General features: G+C 44.3%; 1 protein-coding gene across 2 annotated transcripts in view; it reads left to right on the forward strand.

Annotated features, from left to right (window-relative positions):
* aplp1 (amyloid beta (A4) precursor-like protein 1) overlaps positions 1-24,166 on the forward strand; it is a 51,178-nt gene that overhangs the window by 12,902 nt on the left and 14,110 nt on the right. For both annotated transcript variants that reach the window (XM_035751482.2, XM_035751481.2), the window contains exons 2-3: positions 21,131-21,310; positions 23,612-23,741. In XM_035751482.2, coding sequence (XP_035607375.1) covers positions 21,131-21,310; positions 23,612-23,741 — 310 coding nt within the window. The remainder of the gene's footprint in view (positions 1-21,130; positions 21,311-23,611; positions 23,742-24,166) is intronic.

Genomic DNA, 24,166 nt, shown 5'->3' on the forward strand with positions numbered 1-24,166 from the left:
GGCTTAAATAGTACCTGGGTTATCCTCCCACCTGGAGCATACCAATAGTGACCAATAAAATATCACTGGCATGAAATAGACACAGAATTACCAATAAGCATGTGTAGGCATTTCCATGGACATGTTATAAATGCACACTCTCCAATAACAGGTTAGCAAGAAACATAAAGCATACCATCGCCCGGGGTAAGCAGTCATAATATCATGCACGGACTGACACCAGTTCCGTGACAGAATTCTTGAAAACATTTTGTCCATCGTCTTTCCCAACAAATGCATACTCAGGCCTCCCGAGTGGTGCAGTGGTCTAAGGCACTGCATCGCAGTGCTAGCTGCGCCACTAGAGATTCTGGGTTCGAGTCCAGGCTCTGTCACAGCTGGCCGTGACCGGGAGACCCATGAGGTGGCGCACAATTGGCCCAGCATCGTCCGGGTTAGGGGAGGGTTTGGCCGGCAGGGATATCCTTGTCCCATCGCGCACTAGCGACTCCTGTGGTGGGCAGGGCGCAGTGCACGCTGACACGGTTGCCAGGTGTACAGTGTTTCCTCACATTGGTGCGGCTGGCTTCCAGGTTAAATGGGCATTGTGTCAAGAAGCAGTGCAGCTTGGCTGGGTTATGTTTCGGAGGATGCATGGCTCTCGACCTTCGCCTCTCTCAAGTCCGTACGGGAGTTGCAGTGATGAGACAAAACGACCAATTGCATACCACAAAATTGGTGAGAAAAAATAATAATAATACCAAAAAAAAATGATGCATGATGATACTCCCACGTTGACGGGCAATTGAATGGATGTGTAAACTAAACAAATACCAGCTAAACATGCCGGACCAACCATTCCTCCAGCCATCAGTGACCTACTGAGGCCATATCACTGAGCAAACATGGAGAAAAGATTATCAGACACAGACAGTGAGAGCAAGAGAGAGGGAGACCAAGTGGTGTGTTTGAAATTCTGCAGGGAGCCAGTTGCTACGGTAACAGGGAAGGTAGCCAGCTCCGGTGGGAGGTGTTTCCACGGCAACGGGTCTGTGGCCAAGTGATGCTGCTGAGGGGGAGAAAGAGAAGAACGACGTGAGGGGGGTGGAAAATGTATGCGTAAGTGTATGATGTGAGCAAGCGAGTGAGAGATGGAGAGAGAGGGGATGATAACTGAGATGAGAGGAAGCTGATGAAAACGTGTGAGTGTGTCATCGAGGTGTGCCGTGATGCGTGTTCCATTAATTAATCCTTTTAGCGGAGCCTCCGCTCCTCATGGAAATTTGCTACCCTCACTTCACAGAGAGAGGGTTCAAATAGAGATAGACAGAAGGGGTGAGAGGGACTGTGTGAGAGCTGGGATACCCTGGGGTCTCATTTATAAATCGTGTGTATGAACAAAATATACCCCACAATGTGCGTGTGCCAGTTTTCACGCAAAGGTTTGTATTTATAAAAAAGTACTTGGCATGAGAATGTGCTCATCCCCCTGCAATCTGTAGACCAGGGCTCTCCAGCTCTGTTCCTGGAGAGCTACTGTCCTGTAGGTTTTCAGTCCAACCCTAAATCTAGCTCACCTGATCCTAATAATTAGCTGGTTTGTAAACTGAATCGGGTTAGTTATAACTGGGTTTGGAGTGAACCTACAGGAGAGTAGCTCTCCAGGAACAGGGTTGGAGGGCCCAGCTTTACGCCATGTGTATGCACATCCGCTAGTGGTTGAAATGTTGTACTGAACACTGACAAATATGTATTTTGTGCTAATGGGGGATATGATGAAAACCTTATTCATAAAATAAAAAGTAAAAACAGGAAAACAAAATGCAACCATTTGTCATTAGTGAGAAGTTAAAATCCGTGTTTTATATTTAAAATCTGAAATAGACATAGGAATCTTATAATTAGACATAGGAAATAGATTCCTATGTGTTTTTTATATTTTTTTATAGCCATTGCAGAGTATAATTTAAGCACCATAGATCAAAGCGGGACTGAACCCAAACGCTGTTGTGCTCAAAATCTATCTTCATAAACAAAAGGCACAGGGCGAACCCCAAGTGCAAAATATAAAGTACTCAGGAAATAGCAGAAGAGATTCCTCTCAGGAAAACAAGTAACATTTGCAATTACCGACAAAGACAAATAGCAGAGGGAGTGTATACAGTATATAGAGTGGGGATTGGAGCCAGGTGTGCGTAATGATGACAAGACAAGTCCGGGGTTAATGAGTGAAGGGCGTTTGCCAGTAGTAGGTTCGGCAGCAGTTAGAAGGCCGGTGACGCTGAATGCCTGAGCTGGACAGGAGGCACAGCCAAAGCGAAGGCTGGTGTGACAAGAATCTTTAAAGTAGCCACCCTTTGCCTTGATGACAGCTTTGCACACTCTTGGCATTTTCTCAACCAGCTTCACCTGGAATGCTTTTCCAACAGTCTTGAAGGAGATCCCACATATGCTGAGCACTTGTTGGCTGCTTTTCCTTAACTCTGTGGTCCAACTCATGGCATATCGCTGCAGAATTCTGTTGTTTTCATGCTGTTTAAGTGTGCCTTGAATTCTAAATAAATCAGACGGTGTTACCAGCAATGCACCCCCACACCATCACACCACCTCCTTCATGCTTCATGGTGGGAACCACATATGCATAGATCATCCGTTCACCTACTCTGTGTCTCACGAAGACACGGCGGTTGGACCAATGGACAGATTTCCACGTGTCTGTCCATTGCTCGTGTTTCTTGGCCCCAGCAAGTCTCTTCTTATTATTGGTGTCCTTTTAGAGTGGTTTCTTTGCAGAAATTCGACCATGAAGGCCTGATTTCACGTCTCCTTTGATCAGCTGATGTTGAGATGTCTGTTACTTGAACTCTGAAGCATTTATTTGGGCTTTAATATCTGAGGCTGGCAACTCTAATGAACTTATCTTCTACAGCAAGGTAACTAACACTGGGCTTTCCGTTCCTGTGGCTTGATGCTTTTTTGCAACTGCACTTGAAACTTTCAAAGATCTTGACATTTTCTGGATTGACTGGCCTTCATGTTTTAAATTAACGATGGACTGTCATTTCTCTATGCTTATTTGAGATGTTATTGCCATAATATGGACTTGGTATTTTACCAAATAGGGCTATTTTCTGTGTACCACCCGTACCTTGAGCGTGTACTGATTGGCTCAAACGCATTATGAAAGACATTCCACAAATTAACTTTTAATAAGGCACAGCTGTTAATTGAAATGCATTCCAGGTGACTACCTCATGAAGCTGGTTGACAGAATGCCAAGAGTGTGCAAAGCTGTCATCAAAGCAAAGGGTGGCTTCTTTTGAAGAATGAAAATACTTTTTATATTTAACACATTTTTTGGTTACTACATGATTCCATATGTGTTATTTTATAGTTTTGATGTCTTCACTGTTATTCTGCAATATAGAAAATAGTAAAAAATAAAATATAAACGTGGAACAAGTAGGTGTGTCCAAACATTTGACTGGTACTGTATGTATACAAACCTTCTGCTGACAGGTCCATGACAATTTGCCAATGTTTTCTCATTCAGAAACTGACACAGTCCTTTTCCAGATACAGCATAAATGACTGATAAAGATGAAAACATTCTGCCAACACCATAAATAGCTTATGTAAAATCGTTGACTACAGTATTGCTGTGCGATAGGAGCACGATATCATTGAATATTTTAATCTCAGAGCCTATACCAAGGCAGGGTAAAGAAACCCAATAATCTTTTGATGAACTAAATATTGAACAACAATTAGTTTGTTTCTATGCCGTGGACTAATGCCAATAGTTCCAAATTATACGGCAAATAAAGGGCGTTATTTTCATCATGAAAGGTGCCTGGAAAAATGTCTCCCTTCCTTTTAATGCTCATTCATGTCCACACAGTTTTACGACCGGTCTGATTCATAACAGGAAACATGCGTGTGCCAAGTTTATAAATCTCAGAAATGTCTGAAATTTAGGCAACTGTTATAAATGAGGCCCCTGGTCACCTCAGTGGAGCACAGCAGAGACCCCAGCCTCCCCACAGCTCTCTCCCAGGCAGTACCAGCTGCTCTGCCTCCTGTCCATTAAAAGCACATTAGCAGCTCCTTTATTATCATGAACAATGTGCCAAACATGCTGGAGTGGCGGGGACTGGGGAGAGGGGGATGTCGTGTGCACTCACTCACTAGGTGTTGGGGCCAGACCTCGGAGCTTGGAGCCCCCCACTGGGGAGTGTGAAAGTAATATGTGTGCATTCAAATAATACAATAAAATGTCAGAATGGACCGGGACAATAGGTCAAACCTGTGAGGTGTGTGGGCTTCACAGTGTGTTATTGCTGTGGGCTTCACTGTGTGTGTGTGAGTGAGAATGTGCCTGTGTGCCTTTGTGAAGTGATATCAGCGGAAGCGGTCAAAATAATCTCTCATTTTAACCACCTCCGCCATCCTTCAGTTCACTCACGCAATACCTAATTTCAAAGTCTTATTTCAATATCATGTATCTGCCATACAGGCACGCTGGAGAACTGTGGGGGCACACATTTGTGTGGGGGAGATAAAGATGGGGGAAGGGGAGAGAGAGAAGTGGAGAAGTGAAGGAGAGCGGGATGAAAAATGTGTAGTTGTAGTCTTCAGCTGAATCTCATATAGGATCAAATAAATTTGGTGCATGCACTGCTCATGTTACTATGTTTTCTCCCCCCTCTCTTTCTCCCCCCTCTCTCTCTCCCTCCCTCTCTCTTTCTCCCCCTCTCTCTCACCCTCCCTCTCCGAGACGCTCCAATTTGAACTACCTTTTGTGTAGGAGTCACTCTGTGTTTGTGACAGGGCTGAGAGATCAAGCGGAGGAATATTCCAAAGCCACCGCCATCTTTTAAATATGCACACATACCACAGGCCCACGGGACCCCCCGCGCCAAGTAGCCCTGCTGAGGTAAAGCTCCTGCATACAGAGTAGGACGTAGAGAACTACTCAGGAAGCCATTTACAGAGAAAGTATGCGGGTAGTGGAGTAGTGAAGGGAAGAAAATGACACGCATATCCATTTTAAGAGCGACCGAGCAGAACAGAAGACATCTCCTGGGAGAGGAGGGAAAGACTTCAATAACGATGTCAGCAGAGATGGAGAGCTGCAGGGACCAAGGCCTAGAGCAGGAAAGGAGAGCTGCAGGGACCAAGGCCTAGAGCAGAGATGGAGAGCTGCAGGGACCAAGGCCTAGAGCAGAGATGGAGAGCTGCAGGGACCAAGGCCTAGAGCAGGAAAGGAGAGCTGCAGGGACCAAGGCCTAGAGCAGGAAAGGAGAGCTGCAGGGACCAAGGCCTAGAGCAGAGATGGAGAGCTGCAGGGACCAAGGCCTAGAGCAGGAAAGGAGAGCTGCAGGGACCAAGGCCTAGAGCAGGAAAGGAGAGCTGCAGGGACCAAGGCCTAGAGCAGGAAAGGAGAGCTGATAGATCAGAGATGGAGAGCTGCAGGGACCAAGGCCTAGAGCAGAGATGGAGAGCTGCAGGGACCAAGGCCTAGAGCAGGAAAGGAGAGCTGCAGGGACCAAGGTCTAGAGCAGGAAAGGAGAGCTGCAGGGACCAAGGCCTAGAGCAGGAAAGGAGAGCTGATAGATCAGAGATGGAGAGCTGCAGGGACCAAGGCCTAGAGCAGAGATGGAGAGCTGCAGGGACCAAGGCCTAGAGCAGAGATGGAGAGCTGCAGGGACCAAGGCCTAGAGCAGGAAAGGAGAGCTGATAGATCAGAGATGGAGAGCTGCAGGGACCAAGGCCTAGAGCAGGAAAGGAGAGCTGCAGGGACCAAGGCCTAGAGCAGAGATGGAGAGCTGCAGGGACCAAGGCCTAGAGCAGAGATGGAGAGCTGCAGGGACCAAGGCCTAGAGCAGGAATGGAGAGCTGCAGGGACCAAGGCCTAGAGCAGGAAAGGAGAGCTGCAGGGACCAAGGCCTAGAGCAGGAAAGGAGAGCTGCAGGGACCAAGGCCTAGAGCAGAGATGGAGAGCTGCAGGGACCAAGGCCTAGAGCAGAGATGGAGAGCTGCAGGGACCAAGGCCTAGAGCAGAGATGGAGAGCTGCAGGGACCAAGGCCTAGAGCAGAGATGGAGAGCTGCAGGGACCAAGGCCTAGAGCAGGAAAGGAGAGCTGCAGGGACCAAGGCCTAGAGCAGGAAAGGAGAGCTGCAGGGACCAAGGCCTAGAGCAGGAAAGGAGAGCTGCAGGGATCAAGGCCTAGAGCAGGAAAGGAGAGCTGCAGGGACCAAGGCCTAGAGCAGGAAAGGAGAGCTGCAGGGACCAAGGCCTAGAGCAGGAAAGGAGAGCTGCAGGGACCAAGGCCTAGAGCAGGAAAGGAGAGCTGATAGATCAGAGATGCTTCCTGACAGGAAACACACATGAATGAGTGGATCAAATGTTTATCTGGATGTTCTAAATCTATTATGACATTGTTTTTAATACCTCCTCAAATCTGGCCCCTGTGCAGTAGTCTACAATGTCTCTGCCACTCATGCACGCCCCCAAAAAAAAAAAATCCAATCTCACGCATATTCCCTAATCTCCAATAACCTGGGATGAAAAGTGGTCGGTTCCAAAGGCGGATTAATAATTTCACACTGGTAACATACCCAGTTCAAAGCACCGGCTGTCTGTCAGCCAGTTATACGTAGGGTGGCTGATTCACCACGCTCAAATCGAGGAGGATAGGAGATGCAGCTGCCGTCCCCGTCTTCTCCTGTCTTGTTCTGGCTGTCCTGTCCTGACTGCTGCCCTTTACACCTAGAGGCCTGGCTCGCCTGCTTAGCTGAAGCCCACACTGTATTGGTTCACTATCTATGGATTTATATTTTTGATGTTTCATTTGAATAGGGACAGAACATTAGATTAGTATTAGGCCTATGCTTTATTCATCCCTGTAGGGATGTTATTTTGTCACCTGGGCCATGGCATAAAACACACATGCAATAAAATGACAGACAAGCCACTGGGCACACACTGGTTAATCCACAATGTTTCCAGGTCGTTTCAATGAAATGAGGTTGAACCAACGTGGAATAGATGTTGAATTGATGTCTCTGGAGAGCTGGAATCATCTTACATGGTATCGTATAAGAATGGTTTCAGAATTTAATCTAGCAATTTAAACCATTGACATATTGAGTAAACATACCATCTCTGTTGCACACCAGCTTTTTAGATGAGCTTTTGCGGAGGATAATATTGTCTTTTGAGGCATGTTGAGGCTGCTTTGCATAGTGCTCGTCTTTATCTGAGGCAATCAGCCAGTTGCTGAGTGAAGTCTCTAGTGCTCAATCTCTGATTGGGTGGCAGATGAGTTGACAGTTGGGTGTTGCAGTCAGAGAGATCTGTAGTGGAGCTCCAACTAGAGCTAAGCCTTTGATTCCTTAAACTGCTGAGGGTACAGATGTAGGATCTTAATTTGACCAGATGTATTACATATAGTATGTTATACAATTCTCAGCAACAAAAGAGTGTTAAAATGAAGATCTTACATCTGTAACACTTTAGCTGGGAGGCCTTCATCACATCTGGAAGAGTTACACAACACTTGGCATTAACATGATGACATTACCAGTGTGATGTTCACTGTCATGGACAACCAGTATGTTACATGGAAATTGTATTTCATGGTTTGTATCGATGGACCAGGTTATCTAATGTGAATTTCAGTGGACATGATGTTGAGCTTCTTATGGGTATTGACTGACTGCTGGACTTGCATGTTAGGACGTCTCATTTTGACGCACAGGAACATTTTACAGCCTACTAATGCAAAGTTAGACAAGTTCCATTTTCAAAGTCCATAGTCAGTCAGTAGAGATGTTGGCACAGCAGGACATTCTGGGCAGACCTCCTTATGTTGTTTGAAGATCAGAACAGTTACTGTACTGATACTGTTACTGTAGGTTCCCACTTCTAGTGTGACAAAGGTGCATGACTCAGATGGAAGGCATCTGTCAAGACGTGGGCGTCAGAGAGGGAGAGAGAAATGACGTGGGGTGGCCTCTCTAACCAAACACTACATTCTCTAAAGAGAAATCCACACTACAATAGAACCGTCAATATAACAAGTCTGGTAATGAGTGGCTCTCAATAGGAATCATTCCAGAGCAGATTAATCGTTTTAGTGTCAATGGGAGTTAGTGTTGATTGAATTGTAAGGTTTTCATTGACTGTTAGGATGACTCGTGCTGTGTCTTCAGTCTCTGTTCTATTGTTTAGTAAATGGAGAGAAAGTATTAGGTAAACAAATGGATAACAACAAAATTGGTGCACTAGTGCTTGTTTCTGTGTAAGTCCATATTTCAAATGACTAAAGCCTTGCCTCTAATGGAAGAAAACAGCTAGATAAAACCCTTTGTGTATGAATGCATAAACAAACCACTGATAAAGGATTGGAGAGACAATGTGGACAGAAGATGGATACATTGAATGATTCAAATGTGCTCCTACACTTGATACAAATACTGTGTGTGTGATGAGTCACGGCTGTGAACCCATCTGTGTGAATGTGGGAGTTTTGTGGAGGAGATGCCTGTTGGGTGGAATGCTCCTGGACCTGGACTGGCCTTTGGGAGATTTTGCCTCCCAACCACAGCTCAATGACTTCAGGAGAAGTTTGGGACCTTTGCAGAGGAGAGATGACAACTGTAAGTCACAACTTACCGTGCTGCTTATTCTCCAAGCGACAGCCTGATAGGTCAGGATGAATTATTTTTTTTGTCCCTTATTTTACCAGGTAAATTGACTGAGAACACGTTCTCATTTACAGCAACGACCTGGGGAATAGTTACAGGGGAAAGGAGGGGAATGAATGAGCCAATTGTAAACTTGGGATTATTAGGTGACCGTGATGGTTTGAAGGCCAGATTGGGAATTTAGCCAGGACACCGGGGTTAACACCTCTACTCTTACGATAAGTGGCGGCAGGGTAGCCTAGTGGTTAGAGTGTTGGACTAGTAACCGGAAGGTTGCAAGTTCAAACCCCCGAGCTGACAAGGTACAAATCTGTCGTTCTGCCCCTGAACAGGCAGTTAACCCGCTGTTCCTAGGCCGTCATTGAAAATAAGAATTTGTTCTTAACTGACTTGCCTGGTAAAATAAATTTTAAAAAGTGCCATGGGATCTTCAATGACCTCAGAGAGTCAGGACACCTGTTCAACGTCCCATCTGAAAGACGGCACCATACATAGGGCAGTGTCTGCCCTGGGTCATTGGGATATTTTTTAGACCAGAGGAAAGAGTGCCTCTTACTGGCCCTCCAACACCACTTCCAGCAGCCACTGGTCTCCCATCCAAAGACTGACCAGGACCAACCCTGCTTAGCTTCAGAAGCAAGCCAGCAGTGGTATGCAGGGTGGTATACTACTGAGCTCCTGATAAGCCGGAGCTCAGAGAATGGAGCTGTAGGCTTGCAAGTTTTTTTTCTACTAAGTATCTGTGATTCTGTATATGTAGAGACCAGTGCAAATATGATTCTGAAAAATTATACACACTGTAGGTTTACTTCTAAGAGGTATAGCCACCATAGTCATATTTGGGGGATTCTATTTCTATCACCATCATGAACTGGTTTATATAACAACTGACCAATCTCTCCATCTCTGGACTCTCTGATGTTTGTGGCAGCTGATCTCATACACCCCTTATTTTAAGCCACATCTGAAATTAAATTAAATGTTGCTCTGTGGGTTTTGGCTGGTTTCTGGCCGGTGCTGTGGTCCTAAGTGACCTGTGTGGTGCCAGGGTTATTATCGACCATCTGCTCCCAGTGGGCGCAGCTGGACGGGGCACTGCTGTAATCTGGTTGGATGATGTCAGGGTCGCTGAGGGACAATGATGTCACAGCATAACCATAAATAAGACTCCCCACCAGGGTGATCTAAAGCCATGGTTTTTTATTTGATTGTGAAAGGTATCGACTAGTTTCTGGGTTGTTAGAAAAAACAAAAATCCTCCATTACAGGGAGAGAATGTGTTTCACTAGATGTCCAGTTAATTTTGTTTTGTTTTATATACACTACCTGTCAAGTTTTAGAACACCTACTCATTCAACTGTTTTTCTTTTATTTGTACTATTTTCTTCATTGTAGAATAATAATGAAGACATCAAAACTATGAAATAACACATTTGGAATCATGTAGTAACCATTTTTTTCAGGGGCAGAACGACAGATTTGTACCTTGTCAGCTCGGGGGTTTGAACTCGCAACCTTCCGGTTACTAGTCCAACGCTCTAACCACTAGGCTACGCTGCCGCCCCGTCTTCCAGAGATTTGAGACTGGGATGGAGGTTCACCTTCCAGCAGGACAATGATCCTAAGCATACTGCTATAGCAACACTTGAGTGGTTTAAGGGGAAACATTTAAATGTCTTGGAATGGCCTAGTCAAAGCCCAGACCTCAATCCAATTGAGAATCTGTGGTATAACTTTGCTGTACACCAGCACTACCCATCCAACTTGAAGGAGTTGGAGCAGTTTTGCCTTGAAGAATGTGCAAACATCCCAGTGGCTATATGTGCCAAGCTTATAGAGACATAACCTAAGAGACTTGCTGCTGTAATTGCTGCAAAAGGTGTCTCTACAAAGTATTGACTTTAGGGGGGGTGAATATTTATGCAAGCTCAAGTTTTCTGTTTTTTTGTCTTATTTCTTGTTTGTTTCACAATAAAAAATATTATGGATCTTCAAAGTTCTCAGCATTTTGTGTAAATCAAATTATAGAAACCCCCCCAAAATCTATTTAAATTCCAGGTTGTAAGGCAACAAAATATGAAAAATGCCAAGGGGGGGTTCTTTCGCAAGCTGCTGTAGTAGACTAAGTTGCCATAGCTAGGTTATATAGCATCAATGACTACATAGTATCTGTCTTGAATGCATCAAACCGGGATAAACTATTTAAGCTAACATTAGCTAGCTAGGCTATTTGAGGCTGCATGCATTTTCTCATCCTACAAACATCATCATCTCCTTTCAGCATATTAAGTAGCAGCCTACCTATTGGTTGTTTCTAGCAGCCTACCTGTTGGTTGTAGCCTATCCTTCTCCTTTAACTTTTTATTTCATAAATGTAATTCCATCTTCCATTGATTAAATATCTCCTAACTTCCGTGACATTTTTTAGAATTCTGGATCCAGACGCTTCCGGATCGAGTCTTGGCTATTCAGGCAAAGGTAGATCCATGAAGACAGGATGCCAGATAAGACAGGACTGGAGACTGAGACTGGGGGGGTCGGGTGACACTGGCGCAGTCCGACAATACCCACGGATAGGGCCAACCAGGCAGGATATATAACCCCACCCACTTTGTCAAAGCACATCCCCCACACCACCCAAGGGATATCAACAGACCACGAACCTACTACCCTGAGATAAGGCTGAGTATAGCCCACGAAGATCATAGTAAATATTGTTCTATTGATTGAATGCATCTGAAGTGCGTTCTTGCAGTGCAATAATATTTTGTCATCTTAGCCTGGAACCTGACAGCTTTTATTGAACTGTGGCCTCTTAACCATATCCCTGGTATGTCTACTTTTATGCATGTCAAATTGGATCTCTTTTGTGCATATCAAATTGCGTATCAGATTGGCCACTCAACAGAGATGGCATACATTGGGGTTAAGACTAGCAGGTTAAGGGTCTACCAATCCGTCACTAAGCTGGTTTGATAGGTACCCAACACAAACTGGAAACCACAACAATTTAGCAGTGGGGTTTTAATTAGTATGGAGCGATGATGGGGGTCGATGTTGATGGCACGCTATTCCATATATAGTCAAATTTATTTTATATTTATTTTATAAATATAGTGCACTATTTGTGTTCAGGGCCACCATTTTTGGACGCACACCTTAACTGTCTCCACGCTCCACCAGACCAGACTCTGCATCCCTGTGTGTCTGACGCTCCTCTCTCATTATCATGGGCCCAGCCTGCCTGGCAGATGTGGAAGAGACCCTGGCAAAGCCAATGAATAATTAAACACTGTGATTACGATGATGAATGCTCCCTAATCTATTTCACCATATAGTCTGAGCCCAGGGATGGAACAACAGCAGAGTGTGAGGCTTTGTGTGAAGGCGGTGAGGGGTGGGGATGGGGAGGTGTGGTGAAGGGAGGGAGGGTGGGTGGGAAGGTGTTGTTTGGGGAGGGTGGGTGGGAAGGTGTGGTTTGGGGAGGGAGGGTGTGGTTTGGGGAGGGAAGGTGTGGTTTGGGGAGGGAAGATGTGGTGGTGAGGGTAGGGAGGAAAGGGAGGCTGGGTTGGGGTGGGACAGGCTAGCTGTCAGGAGAGTGCCCAGATCAGAAGTCAGGGGAGGTGTGAGAGAGGGAGGGATAGAAGGGAGATGGGGATAGGAGGGAAGGATAGGACAAAGAGTGGTGGTATTGAGAGGGAGGGAGATTAATAGAAGGGAGAGAGGACAGAGAACAAAGGGAATGTGGGAGGGCTGGAGGGATAGTCTAGGAGGGAAGGATAGGACAGAGAGTGGGGGGTTGGTTAGAGGGAAGGATAGGACAGAGATCAAAGGGAATGTGGGAGGGATAGTCTAGGGGGGAAGGATAGGACAGAGTGGAGGGGGGATTGAGAGGGAGGTTACAGAGAGCAGAGGTAAGGTGGGTGGGAGGAAAGGAAGGAAGGATGGGAGAGGACAGAGAGTAGAGGTAATGGAGGGAGAGGACAGAGAGTAGAGGGAAGGTGGAAGGGAGGGAGGTGAGCCACACACTCTCTGACCATCTGTGCTGCAGAGGACCACAGAGACTGGCACAGCAATGCTTCTGGCTGTGTGTTTGTAAGTGTGCGTATCAGCGTGTGTGTACGTACGTGCATGCATTTCTGTGCATCTGTTCATGTGCATTAATGTGTTTGAATCCGTGTGTGTGAATACATTTGTGTACAGTGTTTATCCCAGTGTATGTGCTTGTCTGTGTGTGCGGTGTGTGTGCCTCGCCCTAGCGGTGGCACCCGGCCAGCCAGCCCTCAGGGAGGCGGGTTGTAAATAAGCAGGTGAAATAACCCAGATCCCTACTGTCAGGGGATTAACCTCTCAGAGGTCCCATGTTGTCGGTTCAGCACCCGACCCCACTAAAAATCCATCAACATCAGTACACCAGTCTGAACATAGACTTAACATGATCCTCTCAACACACAGCCCTTAGCTACAGATCTAGGATCAGCTGACCCTCCCCAAGTCCTAACCTTAACCACTACAGGGAAGAAACCCAAACTGACCTTAGATCAGCGTCATTAGGCTTGGACTCCTCCCCCCCACACACAGGAAGTGATGAGCCAGATGAGTCGGTGTCAGACATGCAGCTCAGCTAACATTTATGGCAGGGCCATCTGATGGATTAAAGAGGTTGACAGATGATGGAGTGGCTCCTCCCCCTCCGCTGCCTGGCCTTGCCATGTAGGGCTGGGAGGTTTCATCATTACAGAGGATGAAGTCATCCTGCAACAAAAGGCAGGCAGGGGGGGAACAGGTGCTCCATATTTAATTAAACAAGGGGGTGGGACGTGGTGATGCCAGAGGAATATGTAAATTTGATGGCGGCCCTGGCCTGGCACGAGCTCAGCCCAGCTGACAGATATTTATGGGCAAGATTATGTTTTTTGTTTGGTCTCTTTATTTGTCCCCCTGTACTCAGTCACACACATCAGCGTATCACATCTGCATTGCAGCTTAACTTCCTCCTATCAGAGGTGCATCTGAGAAATGAGGATGACTCTCTTCATGCTATGCTAGGATATCCCCAGACCGCTGTGCTTCCCTCGGCCCTTTGCTCTTTGTGTCAGATACTCAATAACTCTTTGTGATGTTTTCTTCCTTGGAGAATAGGGAACATAGGGACTAGGGAGCACTGTTCATGAAAAGAGTAGAGTCCATCCATCCCTAGATAGTGGATGATGGAGAAAAAAAGAGGGGAATATCAACGGAGAATAAGGAGCAAGAGAGCTGGAAGGAACCAGGAAAAGCAAAAAGGCAATCGATGTCTCTGGGCTTGTGTCAACAGGCAATTATTAATGATGAGGTGTGCTCTGGCTCTTTGCCTCTGCAGTGGTGGAGTCAGGGAGCACTCCTCTCCTGTCCACTGTGTTTAGCTCCCTCAGCAGGAAGGTGGGAGAGAGGGGAAGGGGGAGAGGGAGAGAGGGCCTTGAAGGGGGTGGAGGGAGAAGGGTGGGGATGGGGCACACACACACACACACACACCCCTCAGCTCACACTGTACATCTCTAGGAGACATCCAGGCCTTTACCGTCCAATTAAGGTTGGCCCAGGGGGGAAAAGAGCAGAACAGAGCAGCTCTCCAGCCTCCACCTCTCTCATCTCTCTCTCCGTGGAGGAGCTGGGTAATTGTTAACAGAATGGGAAGTGTTATTGTGGATCAGGACGTCGCCCGGCCGGGGTGTCTGTCTGAGAGGCTCACGCCACTGTGGTCACAGCATAGAGGTCTTAGTGGTCTTAAGCCTAATTGACTAAGAAATAGAATGAAAAGCCCCCGTCCTGGCAGACAGAGGAACCCAGGCTGGCTTTTCTACTGAGCAGAGAATGAAGAGACAATTAGAGAGAGAGTTAAGAGGAGTCAAAAACTGACAAAACATACTTTTTGTGTGAGACCAATTCCATTAGGACAAATATTAAGTCTACTGAATATATAGAAAAATAAATTACACCTAGAAATGTTTCATCTGGCGCTCTATTCCTGCTACCCTTTAGCAAGAGCATCTTCTCAGTTGACTGCCTTGTTTAGGTGGGGGCTACACTTGACTGTTTGTTTGATTTGACTAGTGACTGGCTGGCAGATTACCCTAGTGTACCAAGGCAAGCGCCAAGACCAAACCAGCACCTTTCTTTCAGGTTTTTGGTACTTCCTTCTAAAAGTAATTTAGACTAATTAGCAGAGGGCATGCTATGTTGTCTGACCAACCAATCACAGCCAGATAGGTCCCTGTCAGGAGATGGGTTCTAAACGATTAGGATGTTGATGTTCAAAATGTTCCATATTCTATTGTATAGAATAGATATGACATTATATTATGTGTAATAAGCTGTCATGCCAGGTCTATGCAGTACATTTCTATCTGCAACCCACCAGATTGAACAGGCCCTGGGTGACTGTAGAACAGGCGTGCTAAACAATTGTCATAAGTAAATGAGTGACGGCAGCTAGTTCCTGTTCACACGCATGTAACTGCACCATACCTTCTGTAAACAACAGTGTTAGTCAGCCTGTCTGATTCACTGACAACTGAGAGACGAGGCTTCTTTAATGAGTCTGTGTTGAGTGGGAGAGTTGACTTCTCTCCTGGGTCTCTCTATTGAAATAGACTGATTTCATGCAATTATGAATGACACACAAACAGAGATACTGTACCTTTTAATGGAGCTAGGCAGCCTTGATGTAATTCAGAATTTGAATTGTGAGTTTGAAAATGACTATAATGCAAATATGCCAGGGCTTTTATTTACTGAACTGAAGCTCTGATTGAAACATTTAAACTTGGACTATCATAGCCTGCAGTGGTGCCATCAGACCTGTGACTCCCAGTCAGCGCCATGCTGAGACACTGCGTGGTAGGGTGGCAGTCACACCACGGAGGAGTAGGAGCGAGTGGGAGGGTGTGATGTCTGTCCTTGCGTGTTGGTTGTCATGGTGGTGAGATGGTGAAATGCAGAGTGATTATTCCCAAAGTGGGTCAAAGATCACATGTCTATAACTGCTCGCAGGACATGGTAACTTTGAAGAGGAGAGAGCGAGAGAAAGCGAGGAGGATGAGAAGATGGAACAATGTATAAACAAATCCAGGGCTCATTGAGGGAATGCAGGCAGTGTTTGTGATTAGGATTTGTTTTCACGGCAGCCCCATCTAATCTGGTGGTGAATCAGGGAGAACTGGGATTGGCTAAGGTGCTGCCGAGCATCCTCTCCACGCTGGAGGTCAGGCCCTCTGGCTCCAGATGGGCTTCTATTGATCGGAGAGAGCCTGGCGATCCAGTTGCAGGCGTACATCATTGATTTTCTGCAGGCGTGGAGAGTGCAGGCGTGGAGAGTGCAGGCGTGGAGAGTGCAGGATGAAGGCTGGAGCACAGCAGAGCTGTCAGGTCATCTTCTCAAATATCCAGAATATTTTTTTGTGGCGTTGACCTTCCCTGAGTCAAGAGACATATCTATATCTATTTAACCACTACCTCAGCATTCACAGTGGCTTGTCAGTGTGGGCTGTGTAGCTTAAGCAGGCACTTTTATTCTCTCACACACACACATTCTTTAACACACATCAATAACATGCTCCCAGAAAGCTGCCAGTTCAGCAGAAATCAACATCTCTTAGCACCACTCTTAATAATATGCAAACAGTTTCTATGTCCACTTACTGTATATAGGAGGTTGAGTCATGTACAGTACCAGTAGTCATAGAGACTTGAATTAATAAAGTCACTACAGTACCAGTAGTCATAGAGACTTGAATTAATAAAGTCACTACAGTACCAGTAGTCATAAAGACTAGAATTAATAAAGTCACTACAGTACCAGTAGTCATAGAGACTTGAATTAATAAAGTCACTACAGTACCAGTAGTCAGAGACTTGAATTAATAAAGTCACTACAGTACCAGTAGTCATAGAGACTTGAATTAATAGTCATTACAGTACCAGTAGTCATAAAGACTTGAATTAATAAAGTCACTACAGTACCAGTATTCATAGAGACTTGAATTAATAAAGTCACTACAGTACCAGTAGTCATAGAGACTTGAATTAATAAAGTCACTACAGTACCAGTAGTCATAGAGACTTGAATTAATAAAGTCACTACAGTACCAGTAGTCATAAAGACTTGAATTAATAAAGTCACTACAGTACCAGTAGTCATAAAGACTTGAATTAATAGTCACTACAGTACCAGTAGTCATAGAGACTTGAATTAATAAAGTCACTACAGTACCAGTAGTCATAGAGACTTGAATTAATAGTCACTACAGTACCAGTAGTCATAGAGACTTGAATTAATAAAGTCACTACAGTACCAGTAGTCATAGAGACTTGAATTAATAAAGTCACTACAGTACCAGTAGTCATAGAGACTTGAATTAATAAAGTCACTACAGTACCAGTAGTCATAGAGACTTGAATTAATAAAGTCACTACAGTACCAGTAGTCATAAAGACTTGAATTAATAAAGTCACTACAGTACCAGTAGTCATAAAGACTTGAATGAATAAAGTCACTACAGTACCAGTATTCATAGAGACTTGAATTAATAAAGTCACTACAGTACCAGTAGTCATAAAGACTTGAATGAATAAAGTCACTACAGTACCAGTAGTCATAAAGACTTGAATGAATAAAGTCACTACAGTACCAGTATTCATAGAGACTTGAATTAATAAAGTCACTACAGTACCAGTAGTCATAGAGACTTGAATTAATAAAGTCACTACAGTACCAGTAGTCATAGAGACTTGAATTAATAAAGTCATTACAATACCAGTAGTCATAAAGACTTGAATTAATAAAGTCACTACAGTACCAGTAGTCATAGAGACTTGAATGAATAAAGTCACTACAGTACCAGTAGTCATAAAGACTTGAATGAATAAAGTCACTACAGTACCAGTAGTCATAAAGACTTGAATGAATAAAGTCACTACAGTACCAGTAGTCACTCATGGAGACTTTAACCTTAGCTCTGTGCTTTGTTAATTATCGCTGAACTCCAAATAAATTGGATGTCTCTGCACCATTCTGGATCTCCAAACCCCATTCCTCAAGGCCTCGCTCGGCCACGTCCATACAGCTTTAATTATAATCCAATGAACTCATTATCATAGTTTCCATTCATATCTAGTGGGGCTCTAATGCTCAGACTCCTCCGGTCCTTATTATATGTATTGTATATTTATTCATGGGTTTTGTAAATATTTACTTCCGATATAAATTTTAATTAGAACTTCAAACACTTTAGCAGCAGTATGCTGAGGCAGAGCTTCCCTTTGATCAGACGTCACTCGTCCTGCTTTCCTCTCTCTCTCTCTCCTCTCCCCCTTACCCCTGGGCATCTTGATGCTAATAGGCTGAGTGTTGCTCTTCTTGCCTGTCAGTCCATCTGTCTGTCTATGGAGATTAAAGCAGTCGGGCCAGTCACAAGACGGGTTGAATGGGTTCTGGGTTGCCACTTTCAGTGTGGATAGGGATATTGTTTGAACTTTCTGTCATATCAGTTTTCATAAGTGACTCTTGGCTGTTAAGCCAGAAGAATGGCAAGACTGAGCGAAATTATTTGTTAGGTAGATGTTCAAGCATGTCTTTTGAAATATTCCTCTACTTTTTCCGCACCAAAGAGGAGTCATATCTCTGCTATATATACTGTACGTGTGAACACAACACCTGATAACTCCATCACCTCTATGTCCCTTTCTAAAATAATCCTAGTGAGGCATTTACGTCATAATACTCCGCTTGTGTTAGAAAACGAGCATGTTTGGTCTCTACATCTGGGGAGATTATCTCCTGCAGTGTGTACATCATTGTCTCCCCTCCCTTCTCTACTGTACTCTCCTCCTTTCCTCTCCCTTCCTCTCCTACTATCACCCCTCCTCCCTCCCTCTCCTGTGTGTTAATGTACTTGAAGTGGCCCGGCGGTCAATGAGCTTGTATTAACACCTGACTGGGAGCAGCGGGGCTGGGGCCCGGCTGGTGTTTGTTCTTCCACGGTGCCTCCCATGGGCCCGACCCCCAGGCTGCAGGCAGATGGAACGGATCCCATGATCAATAACAACATCCTAGCAGGCTGTTGAGAGAGGGTAGGAAGGAGGGGGGAGGGGGGGAGAGAGGGGGGAGGAAGAGGCAGAAAGAGCGAGAGAGGAAAAGAGAACAAGAGAGCTAAGGGAGAGAAACGGTAGGCCAGAGATTGAGAGAATAGAGGGAGTGGTAGAAAGAGGATAAAAGAGGGGCAGATGGGAGCAAGCTTTAAAGTGTATAGTTGTTGTACATTTCCTATCTTTATATTCTCAACTTTTAACATTGCTAACAAAATCAGGGCGTAGTTTCAGTCGATAAATCAGGCTTATTCATCTGCTTTTGGTGTCACTCAATGCATGATCTGGTATAAATCTTTTCTGAGCTTTGTCTCTGCCAATATTCTCTCACTGTAGCTACAGTGTGTGAGACGAAATGGTATATGCATTAGCTTGAAAGTCCATTTTTCTCTCTCTCTCTCCTCATATTTATATATATATATCGGAAGTTTACATAGAGTTAGGTTGGAGTCATTAAAACTTGTTTTTCAACCACTCCACAAATTTATTGTTAACAAACTATAGTTTTGGGCATGTCTGTTAGGCCATCTACTTTGTGCATGACACCTGTAATTTTTCCAACAATTGTTTACAGACAGATTATTTCAATGTATCACAATTCCAGTGGGTCAGAGGTTTAGATACACTAAGTTGACTGTGCCTTTAAACAGCTTGGAAAATTCCAGAAAATGACATTATGGCTTTAGAAGCTTCTGATAGGCTAATTGACATCATTTGAGTCAATTGGAGGTGTACCTGTTGATGTATTTCAAGGCCTACCTTCAAACTCAGTGCCTCTTTGCTTGACATCCTGGGAAAATCAAAAGAAGTCGGTCAAGACCTCAGAAATAAAATTGTAGACCACAAGTCTGGTTCATCCTTGGGAGCAAGTGAAGATGCTGTAGGGAACAGGTACAAAAGTATCTATATCCACAGTACAACGAGTCCTATATCGACTTAACCTGAAAGGCCGCTCAGCAAGGAAGAAGCCACTGCTCCAAAATCGCCATTAAAAAAACCAGACTGCGGTTTGCAACTGCACAAGGGAAAGAAAATCTTACTTTTTGGAGAAATGTCCTCTGGTCTGATGATACAAAAATAGATCTGTTTGGCCATAATGGCCATCGTTATTTTTAGAGGAAAAAGGGGGAGGCTTGCAAGCCGAAGAACACCATTCCAACCATGAAGCACGGGGGTGGCAGCATCATGTTGTGGGGGTGATTTGCAGCAGGAGGGACTGGTGCACTTCACAAAATAGATAGCATCATGAGGAAGGACAATTATGTGGATATATTGAAGCAACATCTCAAGACATCAGTCAGGAAGTTAAAGCTTGGTCGCAGATGTGTCTCCAAATGGACAATCACCCCAAGCATGCTTCCAAAGTTGTGGCAAAATGGCTTAAGGACAACAAAGTCAAGGTATTGGAGTGGCCATCACAAAGCCCTGACCTCAATACCATAGAAAATGTGTGGGCAGAACTGAAAAAGCGTGTTCGAGCAAGGAGGTCTACAAACCTGACTCAGTTACACCAGCTCTGTCAGGAGGAATGGGCCACAATTCACCCAACTTATTCTGGGAAGCTCGTGGAAGACTACCCAAAATGTTTGACCCAAGTTAAACAGTTTAAAGGCAATGCTATCAAATACTAATTGAGTGTATGTAAACTTCTGACCCACTGGGAATGTAATGGGAATGTAATGAAAGAAACTATTCTACTATTATTCTGACATTTCCCATTCTTAAAATAAAGTTGTGATCCTAACTGACCTAAGACAGATAATTTTTACTCTGATTAAATGTCAGGAATTGTGAAAAACTGAGTTTAAATAAGGTGTATGTAAATTCTGACTTCAACTGTATATAAATGCATGCACACACACAGAGAATGGATGCAACGATGTATACACATAGACACACACTCTCTCTCTGCAGCTAAGCCATTGTTTGTGTTGGGAGATAGATAAGAGAGACTGTATCAGCTGGTACATTTAGACTAATCTAAGGTCCTGTCCTTCATTCTCAAACTCATTATTATCCAACCACTTTGTTTGTATTGACAACTCTTTTCTCTCTCACACAATTCAATTCAAGGGCTTTATTGGCATGGGAAACCATACGTTAACATTGCCAAAGCATGTGAAGTAGATAATAAACAAAATTGAAATAAACAATACAAATTAACAGTAAATATTACACTCTCTCTCAGGACAATCATAACAAAGTATTTCTCTCTCTCCTCCCTCTCTCCTTCCATCTATTACTCTTTCTATTTCTAAACTTCTCTCTTCTCGTTCTACCACACCTCACCCCCTATCTACCTCCCTCTCTCTAGGCCTTGGCCGTGGCTGAGGTGAATGGACCAGGGCCCCTGGTGGCCGAGCCGCAGATTGCCATGTTCTGTGGGCGTCAGCTGCTGCACATGAACCCTGAGACTGGCCAATGGGAGCCTGACCCTCAGGGCCGCCAGGGCTGCTTCACAGAGCCCAATCAGATCCTGTCCTACTGCCAAGAGGTAGGAGCCAACAACACTGCTATGGTTATGAGATCAACCTCCTACTGCACTGCTACTGCACTGTAATGCTCCGCTCATCTCCAATGCTGTTGCAATAGCATAGTAGAGAGCAGATACTTTAGATAGGGTTATGGATATAAAGATAGTGGTAGATTCAGGGCCTTCAGAAAGTATTCATACCCCTTGACTTATTGTTACAAACTGAATTCAATATGGAGTAAAAAAAAATTATGACAAAAGTGAAAATGTTTTTGCAAATGATTACAAGCATACCCATAACATGATGCAGTCAGAACTATGCTTGAACATATGGAGAGTGGTACTCAGTAGTGTGTTGTGTTGGATTTGCCCCAAACATATTCAGGACAGAATGCATGTTCTGGAATATTTTTCTTCTGTACAGACTTCTTTCTTTTCAGTCTGTCAATTAGGTTAGTATTGTGGCATACGGTAACTACAATGTTGTTGATCAGTTTTATTCTCCACAGCCATTAAAACTATGTAACTGTTTTAAAGTCACCATTGGCCTCATGGTGAAATTCCTGAGTGGTTTCTCTCCTCTCCGGCAACTAAGTTAGCAAGGATACCTGTATCTTTGTAGTGACTGGGTGTATTGATACACCATCCAAAGTGTAATTAATAACTTCATCATGCTCCAAGGGATATATATATATATATATATATATATATATATATATATATATCCCTTCGCAAAGAAGGGCACCAATTGAGATCTACCAGTAGATCTACCAATTGGTGCCCTTCTTTGCAAGGCATTGGAAAATATCTCTGGTCTTTGTGGTTGAATCTGTGTTTGAAATTCAGTGCTCGACTGAAGGGCGTTACAGATATTTGTGTGTGTGTGGGGTACAGAGATGAGGTAGTCATTCAAAAATAATGTTTAACACTATTGCACACAGTGAGTCCATGCAACTTATTATGTGACTTGTTAAGCACATTTTTACTCCTGAACTTACTTAGGCTTGCCATAACAAAGGGTTTGAATACTTATTGACTCAAGACATTTCAGCTTTTAATTTTAAATTGATTGGTAAACATTTAAAAACATCATTCCACTTTGACATTATGGGGAATTGTGTGTAGGCCAGTGACAAAAACATCTACATTTTATCCGTTTTAAATTCAGGCTGTAACAACAACATTTGGAAAATGTCAAGGGGTGTGAATACTTTCTAAATGGGTGGACAGGCTGGTATAGATACCTCACACAACATTATGAATAGGAGCAGGAGTAACCAACCCTAATCTTCCAATCTGTTATACTTGGTTTGTCTTGTCCTATCAAATATATATATATATATATCTCAAATCTATATATATAGTAGAGTGATGGTGGTCAGGAGGAAATATTTATTGATATTTCCTGAATATTAATACTACCATCCATCGATCTTCCTCCTGCCACGTTTATCCCCCTAAGTCCTTTAAGTCTTCTGCATGCCAAACTTAAGGCATATCAATGGCCTGACAGGGCTAGCCACAGCCTTGGTTTGATTAGAGAGTCTCTGCTCCCCCTCCCCGACAAGAGCAAGGAGACAGTTTTTATAAAAGGACATCATACGCCACCTGGTGGCTAAATGAAGCACAGTGGGTAAAGAAAACAGCAGTCACACAGTTGAAATGGCTGTAATGTGATTACCCAGCTCATTATGAGTCTGTGATTGCTTTTCCACAAAAGCGTTCCTTTTTCCTCAAAGTCTGTGGATCCGGCTCTCAGACAGCGTGCCAAATACATTTCTCAATCCATTAAACCTCATTATAGAGCTGTGCTTATACCATTGCCCTACATTTTAATTGAAAGTAGTCAGATGTGAAATTGGGATTATTGAAAGAATTGGAAGTGGGATTGTATAGGTCAACTTGTTTTCAGACTGGAATTTTCCTTACAACTTAAGGAGAATATCAGTGTATGACGTGCATAGTCAGAAAATAGATCCTTAGGGCCAAAGTGTTTCAGACCGTTGCATGAGTCTCTCCTTTTTACCTTTCTCCCTATTGATTGTGCTATCCTCTCTCCTCCTCTCTCCCGCTCCCTCTTGCCCTCCCCTCCTATTTCCCTCTTGCCCTCTCCTCCTCTCTCCCTCTCCTCCTCTGTCCCTCTGTCTGTACTGTATGTCTCCTCCCCCCTCAACCCTCCTTTCTCCTCTGCATTTGTCTGACCCTGTTGCCTCTCTCCTCCTTGATGTCCCGTCTGTCCATATCATCCATCCATCTGTCCCTCCCTCTGTCTTTCTGTCTGTCTCTCCTGCCATCTGTCTGCCTTTCCATCTGTCCAACCAGATGTACCCAGCCCTACAGATCTCCCATGTGGAGGAGTCCTCCAGCCCCGTCACCATCCCAGCCTGGTGTAAGAAGGGCTGGGGCCACTGCCAGACACGCCCCTTCATCGTCATGCCCTACCGCTGCCAGGGTAAGAACAACACGTCTGCAATGTCTGCACCCTCAGCATCATCATCATCATCATCCTTCTAATCTTCAGCATATCCCTACACAAACATCACTCAAAACATTGCACAACTTCCCTATGATCACCCACCCCATATCGGAGGATAACTTTATTATATTAATAAGTAACATCATGTCATCATTATGTTTAATACAAAGCATGTCATTTCCATTATATGGTTAAGTAGCGTTCAAATTCAGCCTCGGGGAAGTAATAATAGAAACGGACATAGTATGTCTAATAGTTCATATGAATGGATTCTATTGTCAAAGCTTTGTCAGGTGCACCAAAGGGCTTCACTCTATTAAAATGGTGGAAAGGTCTTTCAGTCTGTGTTGAATTTTAACCCACTTGTCCCCACATTTTTCCAAACATGCCACTATGCACAT

The sequence above is a fragment of the Oncorhynchus keta genome, chromosome 34 (genome assembly GCF_023373465.1).
Source record: "Oncorhynchus keta strain PuntledgeMale-10-30-2019 chromosome 34, Oket_V2, whole genome shotgun sequence".
In the NCBI taxonomy this organism is placed as follows: domain Eukaryota; kingdom Metazoa; phylum Chordata; class Actinopteri; order Salmoniformes; family Salmonidae; genus Oncorhynchus; species Oncorhynchus keta.